General features: G+C 42.7%; 1 protein-coding gene across 8 annotated transcripts in view; it reads left to right on the top strand.

Annotated features, from left to right (window-relative positions):
- LOC119886526 (chemokine-like protein TAFA-1) overlaps positions 1-14,551 on the top strand; it is a 131,216-nt gene that overhangs the window by 25,156 nt on the left and 91,509 nt on the right. For 6 of the 8 annotated variants that reach the window (XR_005441500.1, XR_005441499.1, XR_005441501.1 and 3 more), the window contains exon 3: positions 1,187-1,306. The exons of the other annotated variants lie outside the window; for them this stretch is intronic. Coding sequence is in view for 3 of the 6 variants with exons in the window: in XM_038697322.1 (XP_038553250.1) it covers positions 1,187-1,306 (120 nt within the window). In the remaining 3 variants the exon portion in view is untranslated. The remainder of the gene's footprint in view (positions 1-1,186; positions 1,307-14,551) is intronic. 8 annotated transcript variants of the gene reach the window in all.

Raw genomic sequence — 14,551 nt, forward strand, 5'->3', positions numbered from 1 at the left:
AAAGACACAAGTGTGATATTTTAGTTTATGTTCACACTATGCTGCTATAACACCTCTCTTAGATGTGCAAGGCTGTTAAATTAGCTCTGTGCCAACCATTCAGAGGCGCAGGAAACAAACTAACTTTGTTCCAAGTTAGATTATGAGGCATCATGTTGCAGTGGCAGCTCAAGCTAGAACTTCTTTGTGGATGTTTGTTTTTCCCCTTTTCCCGTAATAGTAGCTAAGATTTCAGCTTTTTGTGGATTCCCTTTGAGGTAAACATTGTCATCTCAGGGATCAGAGTGGCAAATTGCGTACAGTATAGTCTATCAGGAGCTTTTTACCTCTCTGGGTCTCTTAGCGCTTTGGTGTGGGTTGGATCAAAAGCTTTCATCAGATCAGAAGGATGCCAGAGCGGGCCTGAACCTTCATTGCAAAGGTCATGGTTCACTCCATTATTCATCAGGTTCACATGCTAAAGTCAGGGGAGTGTTAAGAAAGAAAAGCGAAGAAGAGAGATCGAGAGATTGATTAGAGAGGCGTCCCTCTTTCTATATCTGTCCTCCCACAGAGACCCCTGCCAAAATTTCTTGTTCGTTATTGCAAAGCCCCAGCTCTCCTATGGGTAAGGAACAAAGGGTGGAGGCAAAACGAATGAGGGAGCAGCAGAAAGAGAGAGGCAGGCTTATAAGACCTTAAAAGACCCCATCTCCTGATTTAGCCATCTCTCCTGTCTCCCGCCACTACCAGCTCTTTGAGATAGGAGACCAAAACAGAAGGATGCCCTTAACTCCTCAAATATGACACCCACAATGCCACCTTGATGTCCACAGCTCTAAGCACCACTTTGTTCCAAGACCCTCAACCACTGGCCAAGATGAGTGGAGTTGCCAAGAACGGAGAGAATATTAATTTGGTAGGCTCTCCTGAAATGCCCGAGCCTTTCCCCAGCAGCAGCTCGGCACCCAACAATCATTGTGTCATCTCACCCCTTTCAGTACTTGCTATTCTCTGTAAAGGATAGAAAACAGCTGAAAACACAAAGCAAAAAAAAACACATTCACACTTACCCTGTGAAATCTAAATACATCTGGGGCCCTTGTTGTACATTCACAGCACAGCTATTGTATTCCCCGCTGAGCATATATGCTGTAGCTGTTCCGGGTTGGTTATTTATTTATTTATTTTTTTTATGCGATGGCAGGGGCTTATCGTTGGCCGTCAACAAAGCTCTTTCTGAACAGTGATCCGGGCTATCCAGCCTCTCTAGAAATCCTGACGTCCTCACTACCCAGGGGAATGTTTCAGGAAAGGAGCATGAGAGGTGAGATCTATAACTGAACACATATCACTTTCTTCTCCCCATCCGCCCCCGCTATCTCTCCTATCCTGTTATATACACACACGCGTGTGCGCGCGTGTGTGTGTGTACGCGCGCACACACACACACACACACACACACACTCCACCTCCGCAGAACAATGAGAGAATTCTGTGGTCCCCAGTTGTGCAAAAAAAAAGCTCACTCCTCCACTCAACTTTTTATTTTTTTTTTTAATAGCAGCATACAGTATCAGCAGAATTACTGCGGCTCGGCTTTGACGCTGCAGCAGCCTTGCTAGAGTGTGTCAAGCCCAGAGGGGTTTATGGCTTTGATCTAACACACAATACCCAGTGTGTGAGGGGGGAAAAAGTGTGCATACGCGCACACACACCCGTACGCAAATGAGCGCGCGGCTCACCCGCGAATGCTCCTACAAACACATACACCTCCACAGTCACACACAAGTGAGCGCTCACATCCCCTTTGATATAGTTCCAGGCTTTTAGTGGGCGATTAGGAGAGGCGACCCAGCTAAGGTCTAGAGTGATAGGAGGAAGCAGGAGCCTGCTGCTCTTTAGTTAGAGGAAAGCAATACTCTGTCTGTAGATAGAGGAGTAATTATGCTCAAGGGTGGAGGGGAGAGAAGAGTGAGCATCTTGGAGTAGAAGCCAATGAGGGAAGGAGGCTTAGGGTGAGGGTGACGAAGCCTGCGCTGGGGGGTAGATTACCGATTCCCCACTGTGTCACCCCCACAGACAGCAATTAAAATTCCTCCAGAGGGATTTTAGCGTGTGTTTATTGTATATGTGTGTGTGTGCGGGGCTAAGCATATGTGTATTTACCTTATGGTGCAGGGTGCGGTTGTGCATGAATTTATCCAGTGCTGCATAAATGCCATCGAGGCTGGCATTGCGGTGCATGCACACGTGTGTGTGAGTGTACACACCACTATTTACTGAATCCACTCCAACACTTATTGGTGGTCTAAGGGATATGAAATATTAATCCCCCCCTCTCTCTTAATGATTCATAAATTGTATTCCGATACTCGCCACTCTGCTACTCCTCACTACTTTCCACTCTCTATAATTGGACTGTTGGCTTGGTTAAGAAAAAAAGAGCGACAGACAAGTGTGGAGTGTGGAGCATGAGATGAAAATCAAGTTTTCCTCCCTTCTCACACATTTTCAGCAAGCCGCATGCAAGTGCTGAGGGATCATAATGTCAGTAAATAGTATTCATGAACAAATGCTCTCCCAGGGAGTGTGTTTTTTGCATTCACACCAGCATTAAACCGCACTGTGTATTTGTCCGGGAAAACCGCTGCAGACTGCCAGTGACACCTTACAAAATACCGGCATTAGCAGACAGGAAACCAGGGAGTGCTTTGTTTACTGTAATAAACCCCCCATTATGAGTAGAAAGTTCACATATTGTTTTCTCTCTCTCCTAACATTAAGATATGGCCAGGCCTCGTTCTAATGTTTGCTAATCCAAAAGAAACAGATTCACATTATGTTTGTTTTATTTATTTATTACCCAGCATCGATCGGAGCCGCAAAATCACCACTCAGGACTAAATGAAAAGAAAATAACCTCCTCAGTCAACAGCTTCTTTATCTGCTGTTTCTCTCAGACTCCCAGCCTTTAACTTGCTCTTTTTGATTCAATAACAATTTATAAGATAGGAACATTAATATTAGGATAGGAGAAAATCTCCAGTGAAAAGAGATTGGCTGCTTTAGACGCCTTTATTCTCCACCTTACTCTGTCTTTATGTGTCATATGCACACCTAAACACACACACACAGGGGCAAAACTGTCCCATCTGCAGGACCAGCTGGATGTCTGCTTACAATAAAAGGTGAATTAATAAACTGTATAGCTCTACTTATTTGCCTGTCACAAGGTAACTCACAGAGCTGATTGGCTTTAGATGGTGACATGTCTACACTCAGTGAGAGCGTACATTTGTGCTTTAGATGAGCTTTAATGTAATCTCCCTCATTACACACACACACACACACAAACGTAATGAGGGATAAGCTGCTAAGGCTTTTGTAGAAGGTGGGTTGCCATTCTTGCAGAAGTAGAAGAATCAAACAAACATAAATTCAGCATGAAAAAATAGATTAGCGTGACTTGCACAACCGCAGACCTCCTAGATAAGATACAAGGACATAGAGACAAAGTCTTACACGTGTATGTTCAGTCACGCTCACCTTAGTTCAAGGATTCATCAGGAATTATCAGTACAGCTGTAATTCCCTCCTGTATCTCTCTCATGAATAGAGAATGCTCTGAATAATACTGATCATCAATCATTTACACACAAGAATGTAACTGGATCTTATCATCAATACAGAAGACGCTGCAAAATGCAATTGCATCTAATTGTGATTTTTGGAAAAAGAAAGCATCTGAACAATCATCCCAAAGATTTAGCAAGAAGCACTCAATAAACCAGGCACAAGTGGTTCCTCAATCACACCACAAGCCCTACTGACTATAGCAAAGGTCAGTTCCTCTGAGAATCGAAACGACCGGCCCTAGATATCTTTGCCTCTGACAGGAGCCTCTATTTTCCATTGCCTGAACCCACGTTGACCAATGACTAATGAAGATTGATTCAGTATACTGTGGGCATAACAACTTCCAGGAGCTAATAAATCCTTCCAGTGCTGTGGTACAGACAGACAGAGACAAAGGGACAGCGAGACAAGTAGGAAATAGGGAAGAAAGTGCAGGAAGAGAGAGCTGTGGGTTGCTGATTCGCCCTTTTTCCCCTACTTGTGCTGCAGATGTTTTCCTTGGGATAGCGTGAAGCTATGTGGGTCAAAGGCCAGGACTGCAGTGATGTGTGATGTAAGACCATGATTGTACTTGCTGCAGGGTTGGAAATAAAAAAAAAAAGAAAAAAAAAATCCCGAAGAGGGAAAAACATTAACGTAAAGAAATACTGACATGGTCTGGCATGTGGATATGGCATCCACACACGTGATCACTGTAATGAGAATATTACAAGTCTTTTATCACACTACACATGTCAGTGCCAACAGAGTGGCGTCCCACTTGTCCACCTCCCCAGTGTTTTCATTATAATGTCACCCACTCACAAGTGAGACAATTTGACATGGCTGCCATGAAAGGAAAAGCACAACTGTCCACTGTCTGTGAGGTAATGATAAGTATTGAGCATATAACATACCATTACTTGCTCTGTGTATTTAAGAGACAGCTGAATAGGGGGGTTAGAACAAGATTCTCTCCAGGGCTGTGTACATGCATGGGGCTGAACACAAGCATGTGCTCACAATTCCATCTTCTTCATTTACACAGTATTGTCTTTTAAAATTTATTTCATTATAATTATTTCAAAGAGGCTAGCAGAACAGAGTCTGGCAAAGACAGAAAATAGATAGCTAGCAGTGAAAGCTTTTAATCACTGGGACAAATGTAAAGGTTGGCTGGCCACCAATATGATGCAATGTGGTGACATTTTTATCCTCTGTCCTTGCGCAAGACGTTCCTTCATTAGGTAGAGTTTTCATTTATTTTTTTATTTTTTTTGGGGGGGGTGGTACTCTTAGAGTGAGTAAAGAGGCAGATAGTAAAAATGGGGGTAGGGGGTTGCAAGCCGGACTCAAAACAGTGACATTGCAGTTATACGCCATGCGCTGTAACCGTTCGGCTACAAAGATAATTTTATTTATTATTGAGATAAAACTCTCAAAGACTCAAACTCTTACTTTTCTTCACAACTATCATCTCATCAGTGTCTCTGTTTTTTGCACTGCCACACACACACACAAAAAAACCCACAACCACGTCTGTGCTCTCAAGTGTACAACACAGATAAAACATCATTAACTGCCCCCACATTTCTCATCTTTTTCCTCCCACAATGAGGACACAATACGTTCTGGGGCATGCACCCATCTCCCTTCTTTTCCATCCAAGTGATGTATTAATGCTAGCAGCAACCACCCCCTCCCCTTCATCTTTCCACCCACTCTGTGGGGTACGTTCTGATGGGTGGAGACGTTGTGCGCTCCAGGCTCCCAGGCCCTTCCACATCTGGAGCCTGCCACTTCTGTTCTGTTCCAGCAGGCTTGTGAGCTGCTGTGAGGACCACCACAGGCCACCCCTCATCGCGTGTCCCTGTCGCTGCCATCTCCTCCGGGTGGGTGGAGGTACAGCTGACATGGATGCTGTGCATGTTTATGTATGCGTTGATTCTAATAATGTTCAGTTCATTTACATGCCAGGCTAGACAGCGGTGGACCACCATAATGTGACTTGTCATGCACTCTGACTCTCCTGTCTGCTACATTTCTGCACTGCCAACACAAGCATTGTCTGAGCCTTGTCTATTTATTCACTGGCCTCAGGGTTTTCCAGCACAAGCTGCTGCATAGACTGTAAATGCCTGCCCTACTGTTTCTGTCGCTGCCTCCCACCTTTACCCATGTTAATGTCATGTATAGTATACACCGCACAGTGTAATAGCAATTGCTAGCTTTTGATTAGGTTGATGGCTCACGATAATACATTTTGAGGATGTATAGAGGACGGAATCAAAACAGACCAGCCTACCAAGAAACCCTTTCAGCACCAAATACAGTCTCGTCTGATGTTTGGCCACATGTTTAAGATAGCAGAGGAGAGCAGAGGCGAGGAGCAGAGAGTGGGAACCTAATAGTGAGGGATGGTTCCGTGACGCAGCCCTACAGAGAGAGATAGCCCTCCATCTCACTTATCTCCTGTTTGCTCAATTTCCTCTGTGTACAACAGTGCACCTGGGGTCTGGCTGCAGCCTCCCAATGCTCCTCAGCGGCAGCCCCACGAGATAATAGCCAATCCCGCTCTCCCCACTCCCAAATCAGACAGGGCCAAAAGACCTTGTGCTTTGTTTAAGATTTCCAATGAACTAACCCATGTCCCTCTGGTGGCAAGCCATTACAAAGCCAGACAGACTTATATCAGACTCCTTTTTGCTCAGCTAATAGCACAAAGAAAAAACCCCGAAAACTCTTTGGTCTCAGACAGAGGTCATGTCAACTAAAAGGGGCTATTTGGCTATTGTGTGCTACAGGATGATTACTTCATGGATGATAAAGAAAAGTATTCCACTATTACCTTGAAGTCAATAATCCACGGTCACCTAAAATCAGAGCATTACTTACAGTATGATTGGCTGTAAATGGGCGCGGATTGTGTGAGCGACACAATGCACTGATAACAGCGATAGCAAAGCACTCTGTATACAAAGTTACAGAGCTGCCACTAATGCTTTGATGTCCTCTACCATTATCCTCCCACTCGACACCTCTTCTTCTTTGTGTTTGTTGAAGGAGTCAGATGCAATTATCAGACAGCTCATGCGGTTGTGTCAATCAGAGTCCTTTCTTCCAGATACCTCATTCCTCTTTCAACTTTGACGTCATATATTTCATTATTATACCACATCAGGCGCCTTTAATGAAATGTAGTCACACTTCTCAGTTCAAGCCTCTCAAATTCGTGTGATTGCTGAAGACCTCAAAGTTTACAAAAAGCTAAAAAAACAGTTGGTAATTGAATATTTTTTGTTGCATTTATACCAAAATATCATGCATTCTGAAATTAGTTTTTTCAGCTTGCTGACATTTTATCTGTATTTGCAACACTAGCCTGGATCTTTTTAGTAGAAGTAAAAAGCTGATGTCCATTGTGCCTGTTGGCTTTCTGTGGGGTACCAGGCTTATACTTTGTGTAAACAGACCTGTATTTTACAGTGTCCGGGAGTGTCTGAACCTCACTGCAGCAGACGCAGTCCAAACAGATAGACCGATATAGCATACAGTAACATCCCAAGGGTACACTCTTTCTGGTCAAAGAGGAAAAGAACCGCAGGTGAATCGTTAGGAAATCCAAACCCTCAAAAACCCAAGCACAAATCAATGAGCAGAGCTGCCTGTAAGGAGCGTGCAAACCAAACAGCCTTCGACTTCCCGATTGCCGCACTATCAACATTTCATGTTGATGAGACGGGATCGGCGGCACGCTGGGAAAACCACTGGGGCCCCATCCGTCATGGTCGAGACATATGAGCTACTAAGGGCCCTTAGAGATGAAAATACAGATAATACCTACAAGCACTCAGGCGCACACACACATAAAAAGTGCACACTGGCACCCAAGCACACGTTCACATATACAGCTATGCTCACGCACACATATTATGAGCAACAGAGCTATCAGAGCTTGTAAGCTCCAAATCCATTTGATATGAGAAATTCGAACAGAACAACAGGATCATCAGCAACACCCTGATACGCAGTTCCCCTTTCACTGTTCTACAGTACTTCCACCTTTTCTTCCCCTGCTCCATAGTTTTCTACAATAAGCCTCACCCTAAAGGAATCCAATCTTAATATGTAGCATACTAGTGAGGGCTTTTAATGTCTCCTGTTTCTGCACTCTAAAATACCAAATCACTGCTAACCTACTTAACCTAGCACCTCCAGACAGGGTGAGAGATTACAGCAGACTTTTATGCCTCAAGTAAAAACCACACTTGCCAGAGAGAGGATCGGACGGGGTGCTTTTTTTCTCAATAGGCCCCTCTCTAACTAATGCTCTTAAATGATAGATTAAACAAGGAGACTCTTGGTTATACAGAGGGTGGTGGGGAGAGCCAAGAGATCAGTGAGTGAAATAAGAATGAGAGACACATGATGAGGGGGAGAGAGATACAAGAAGGAGTAGGAAATGCAGTCGGCTGGAGTTGAGTCTCAACACACAAATTCTAAATAATGCCGGTTTAGACACACAAACCTCTCATGATGTTAACTGAAATACTTCACCACATGTGGCCCTTGCAGCTTATCGGATGAACCAACAAGCCAGGTTGGGTATAATTACAGACAGTTTAAGCCCTTTATAGTACAGTGGCTGTGGTTCTTTTTCTTTGGTTTAACTAAGGCCTCAGTTTAAGAGTCGTCTCTGGGGAGCTGCCATTAAGAAGGAAGCGAAAGGATCTAGTAAGTTAGACACAATCAAACCAGGGATCATAAAGAAACAGATGGTGCTAGGCGTCCTGTTTACACTACTAGTCTTAACTGCTGGCGTATTAAACACACCCACACTGGTACGGTACACTCACAATCACTCACATTAGCGTGACTCAGCCAAGAGAATTGGGCAATGTCAAGAGAAAGTCAAGAATGCTTGTTAGCGTTAATGGAATGTCTGGCGCCATTGTAAAATGCGGCAACGCATCATTTAATGTGTTTTTTTTCCTGCCATTGCTCAAGAGATGCTGCAGTCACTGCTCCTGTCTCTTTACAACTGCCAGGAGGTGTAAGTTAACTTTTCCTGTTGAAGAGAGGCACTTAACATTGATGTGTGCATGCTGAGATATTTGCTGGTTCATTTACTTGCGAGTCGGCATGCTGTGCTCTGTGTGTGTGTGTGTGTGCGTGTGTGTGTGTGTGCCTGCACAGATGCATATTCATCTTAAATGTTGTACAAGCATGAATCCTTTGCAACTTCAATGTTTCAGTGCAGTACTGTACTCTGGTTACAAACACTTTGCCCCCAGCCTCCTAAAGCTTCTCATTCACTCAGCGATACTCTGTTTGTCTCCCAGCTCATTAAACGTGCCGGTCTCTTTTGCCCCACAAGTACCGCTATCTAAGAGATGAGCAAACACACAAATAATGACTCATCCACATGTAATTATATCAGATTATTGTCACATTACAGTCATTGCATTTGATCGTCAGCCTCCTCATTATCACACGTAATCTATGCAAAACCCCCATAACTGTCCTCCTGCTTTTACTTCTAGAGGGCATGTGCTTTGACACATTGTTACATACAATTAGATTTAATTGTTGATGTTTCATAAAGACCCCCTCCTCTCAAGAGCAGCCTTGTGATTACTTATTGAGACGCCCTTACAACGCCCAGCAAACATACAACTAACTCTTGATTATCCAGAGACGATACTATGAATTTTCTTTAATTTGCTTTTTGAATGATTGGCAATGAGTTGGCAATTGTTAGAGTGAAATATTATTGGATATCATGGAGAAACAGAAAATTGCTGATGGAAAGAGAGACAGACCAGAGAAAATAATGAGTACAGAGACAAGAGCCTGTAGTCTATAAATATTTCAGAACAACTGATACTGATATTGATCAAATGTTTCCTTGCCCAATAAAACTCAGCATTGGATCTGAGTTTAAACATGAATCACCCTGCATGTGCAACCTGCTTCTGACCCTCCACATGTTCAACATAACACTATAAATTATGAACATCTAAGCTTTACTTATATGCTGGGTCAAGAGGTAACAATATGTCACCCTTTATGCTTCATAACAAGGTGTAAAAATACCTTGACTTTGCGCTACTTTTGTTGTTATGGATTCAGTTAAAAATACTACTTTGGCAAACAAAAGTGTATTAATCCCTTCTCTGGTTTTTAAAAGGACGTATGTGCCTCAGAGGGCAGACTGCAGCTTTTGTGATAGTTAAAAACTAAAATCTATTAGACAGCCAGACCTTGGAAGTGTAATTAGGCAGCTACCTGGCAAAATTCTCTCTGATGCCAAAGTTTTCAAAGCCCACCTGCTTCAAAGCAAAGGACCCCTGAAGAAAGGAATCAATGAATTCATTATTTATTATTACTGACTATACACCGGAATAAACAAAATCTTTTTAAAGCACCTAATGCAACCTCTAAGCTAGGCTCCTCAGAGAGTAAACAATGGCTTTGTTTTAGCCTTCCATTTCTGCATCCAGTCTCTGCATTTCCTTTCCATTGTGTTTGCTGCCCGCTGCACTGTAAGTTAGAAATGTTAAAAACACATGTGCTGCAAAGCAAAGAACAGTGTCTGCTGCTTGCAATTATATGACTTATTCATATGAATGTGAGAGGTATTGGATGAAGATAGATGGAATGCATAAAGGAGATGAGTGGGGGAAAAATGAAGTGACTGAGACTTTGCACCATAGTAACAAATGGCAGCTTTGACTCTGACTCACCTTTGGGCTAGGGCCTGGTGGTTATCTGGTGACGTTAATGTTGAGTGACACAGCAGCCCATTGGCTAATGGGAGCTAAACAAAGTGTCCCCTTCATGCACTTGGTGACGAGACTGAAACCAAAATCTTCCTCTTTCACGCAAACATTTATAATTTCAGAAAAAAAGGCGCTACCATTTCAGTGTGCCATGCATTGTAGTACATCAGAACTTAGCAATACATTATTTTTTACTGTCTTAAAGTTGTAATCCTTAAGATTTCTGGTTTATTTGGTGACGCCTGTGGTTACTGGTGGTAGGCCTGACAGCAAGTGCGGTTTAATACAACAGGTTACAGAATTCTGGGAGCATCTAAACAAACTATTTGTCATTTTAATTAAGAAGTCGGGCAGTAATAAGCCTTTTCCCATCATTCTGTGAGCAACCTTGATCTGATTTTATACTTTCTGTATATGAAAAGGGTAATGAGATAACTTTGAGATAACAGACATTGATAAAGACATTTAATTGAAATGCGTTGCATTTCTTGTGACTACTTCATAATAGAAGTCAACTTGTTGCACCAGTTAAGTTCTTTAAATATGAAGCTGCAGCAAATGTTTGTTTTTGCATTAGCAAATACTGCATTTTTGACCACATTCCGCTGGCCATCTTAAGTGTTTGTAGCATTAGAACATAACACAATAGAATAAAACAATATGGGAAATAACAAGTAAAAAAAAAGCAGCAGAGCACTGAGCCGATCTGTGTCTTTCGAGGTGAATCAAACTTTGCCTTCAGATTTTACAATAAGTAAAGTCTTTTAACTCAATCAGCCCTCTCTCAGCACATATTTCTGAGTCCGTTTGAAGATTCGGCTGAATTAAGTCATATGAAACAAGCAGCAAGCAAATGTGTGCAAGATAATGTGCAATGCTGATCATTTTACATACAAAAAACATGAGGATACACAAGATTTTCACATATGATTGTGCACTTCTGTGGGTAACTGAGACCTTCATTTGACTCTGTAGTTTAATGATTCACTGCACATGGAAATAGTTTGAGTGCTATAAAGAGTATCAACATGCTGTCACAAATGTATGTTCTAAAGCCAGCAGGTTTTGACATGATTGCGATCAGCACTCACTGTAGAGGAGCTGCAGTAGCAGACACTGAGGAGTAAATCATTCTGGCTAGACGCCTCACAGATGATAGATTAAGTATTCAACATCTCAGGGAGAGTGCTGTTATTGTAAGTAACGATCCTATCAACCTTCCACATTATGCACAAAACCTGTTCTTCAAACATTACAGCACGACCGATGTTGTTATTTAACGTTAGTGGTGTTGTCTCCGTAAAAGCCATGGCCTTATTGCTATATTACTTGTAATTAGCTAACCCCTAATTAGCTAGAATCTTTTATTCTGCCACCCTACACCATTACCCCACGGGGTCTTCGCCTGCTGTATTGCCAAGCTAGAAACAGAGCAAGTTCCAGTGACACAAAAGTTGAATGCAAATGTGAAAAATACATCTTTATTTACTTGACCCTGAACATCAGTCAAATTCTCATCCTTGCACCATCAGATGTAAAGGAAGTGGTTATAATTGTTGCATTTTGATGCTGAGAACCATGCAATGCTATGCAGTGCTGCAGAATCTATGCACAAGGGTTACCATGGAGACAGCTATCTGGACTACCTAAGTTATGATTTATAAACACCCTCAGGTATGTAGCCTAGATACTTGAGGCTCTCGGAGGAAGAGGCTCCTCGGCAACACAAAGCGTCTGGTCAGTCAGGGATGAATTTTAAATCTGCCACAAACAGTCGGCCTTGGAGGCACCCTGTATCAGGGAATCGAAATGAAGGCAACACCCTGGCCGTTGTTAACCGTGTATATTCTTGCCGTGTATATTCTGCTAAACTGGCGGAGTTATGTAACGTTATGAAGCCAGAGAAATGGATAATAATCGGTGCAAAATCTGCCACGACTTTTGGAGTTTGAGTCGGCTCAGGGGCTGTAACCCAAGTGACATGGGATCATTACGACCTTTCGGACCTGGCTCTGCAGAAGTAAAGCTCTGTGCTGAGGAAAAGGAGGTCAGGGGCCAAATGGTGGCTGGGGAACGGGTCAGTGATTACAGTAAGAGGCCCGGCCGCTCATCGATCCCTTGGCTCAGGCTGGAGCGGGTGAATGACTGGAGTTCTCTCAGGCACTCAGAGACAAAAATGGAGCTGATGCAAGGAAACAGGAAGAGATGGGGGCCAAGGAGAGGCCAGGGACACTGAGAAGCAGCGGCACGCACTATGAAGTCTTTCCAAATGAGAGTAGGAAGGGCCATGTCAGCGAGTGTTGTGCAGAGGCAACATGAAATGTGTGAAGTGAACCTGAACTGAGCACCCTGGAGAAATGCTCTGTTCTTGGTCTAGTGGTAAACAAACAAAAAAATAGCTTAAATTCCGTGCCTTCAATTTGCTTCTTGGAGCATTTGTGTACAAATGCACACACTATAAATATAAGCACTTGACATGCAATATACTTTTGACTGCACCAAAACTTTAATTACTTTCAAACATGGCTATGATTATCTAGCTTGCAACCATTTCTTACTGAGAATCACAGACTAATGTAGTCCAGTAATCACAGTGAGTAGAGTTTATTGAAAAGCTAATTGCCTATTAGGCTCAACTTGTTGCCTTGGCTTTTCCCGAGCCCGGTTATGAGGCTGAGGACTAAAGGGCTTGAGAAAAATATGAGGCGATGTTTTCAAACTTCAGAGGGAAGCTGTCAAGCTGTAATAGAAAATGCCAAGTTCTGCAATGATGGTTTTACACAGCCAGAGCAACAGAAAATATTTAGAAAGTTCGAGCCACTCCATCATACTCGGACTGTGTAAAAAGACCGTAATAGAACAAAAAGTACTTTTTCTAAAATGCTTACACTAAAATAAACATCAATATTGTATGATGTGCACTTGAATTCGAATACACATACTATGAAAAAATTAAGCAATATGCAGTATTGCAATATACAGTAAAACAAAGAGTATAGTCCAACTCACAGGCATGCACACAAAAAGTAGACAATCTCATCAAATTGTCCACCCACTCCCCAGCCAGCCCCACTTCTTCTCTGCACTATCATTTTCCTTTCCAAGCCCTCTTCATCCCAGACCCCATGCAACCCTCACAGTCATTTTACCCCACTGAGTTAATCAGAGGTGGAGGCTACAGCAGTATGCCTTCAGAGTATACACTATAATCTGCCTAAACACACACATGCAGCGCACACACACACACATACACACACACACTGTACTTGTATAGGTTATAATCAGGCTGCTTGGCTCTCTCCTGGTGTGAGTAGAGGAGAAGGCTGGACCAGGCAGTGATGGGAGACTGTATTGCACTGATGATAGCCTGAGTGGTAATCAGTATCTGATGGTACTAAAGGGGCCCACTCAGTCCTCAGCTCCTGGCCCCTACACCCTAGTGTCGGACACATATTATACCCCCCAACCACATCCATCATAAAAATGCAAATTGATCGTGCTTCATACACCTGTTTTTTTCATTTTACACCCTGAGATCTCTCTGCTGTTGGATTCGGTGTCACTTAAAGACAAGAAAGCGATTCTGGAAACTGTAGATTACCATGCCTGTCGAATGATGGCGTTTAAAAACAGCTAACCAATGTTTCATCCCAATGCTCACTGAAAGCAACATTTTTGAGCCAGAGCCACCCCCTACTGAATGCTCATGGGGACACTAAATATAGAAACCATTTTCCATATTTCTTTTCATCAGCACCAGGACCATTGCCCAGCATATCATTTTCTCATCATGCAAATTGGCAGAAACTTGTACCATTTGCGTTGTTCATCTATTTGGCAGAGACAGCATGTTCACTTGATGGGACAACGTCACAAAGCTCACTGGAGGTCTCTCAAAATATAGAAAAGTGAGAGACGAATGAAGTTTGGAAGTGTGATTTTATCTGCTGATACGTATTTATGAACTTAATGAGGCAATGACGTGAAGAGTGGAAGAAGAATACGTCTTATTGAGTCTAAATTAAAATGGATGAAAAGATTTAAATAATATGTCCTGCTGGGTAAAAACTGTCTTTCTGATGAGAATATGAAAAAAAACTACAAAAGATCCAACTTGAAAAAAGATTATAAACTATCCAAGTCTGTCTTCCCTTATTGTTTCAGGATTAGGG

This window comes from Micropterus salmoides, unplaced genomic scaffold (assembly GCF_014851395.1).
Source record: "Micropterus salmoides isolate LMB-PRFRI ecotype aquatic unplaced genomic scaffold, ASM1485139v1 Ms_hic_scaffold_4, whole genome shotgun sequence".
Classification (NCBI taxonomy): Eukaryota; Metazoa; Chordata; class Actinopteri; order Centrarchiformes; family Centrarchidae; genus Micropterus; species Micropterus salmoides.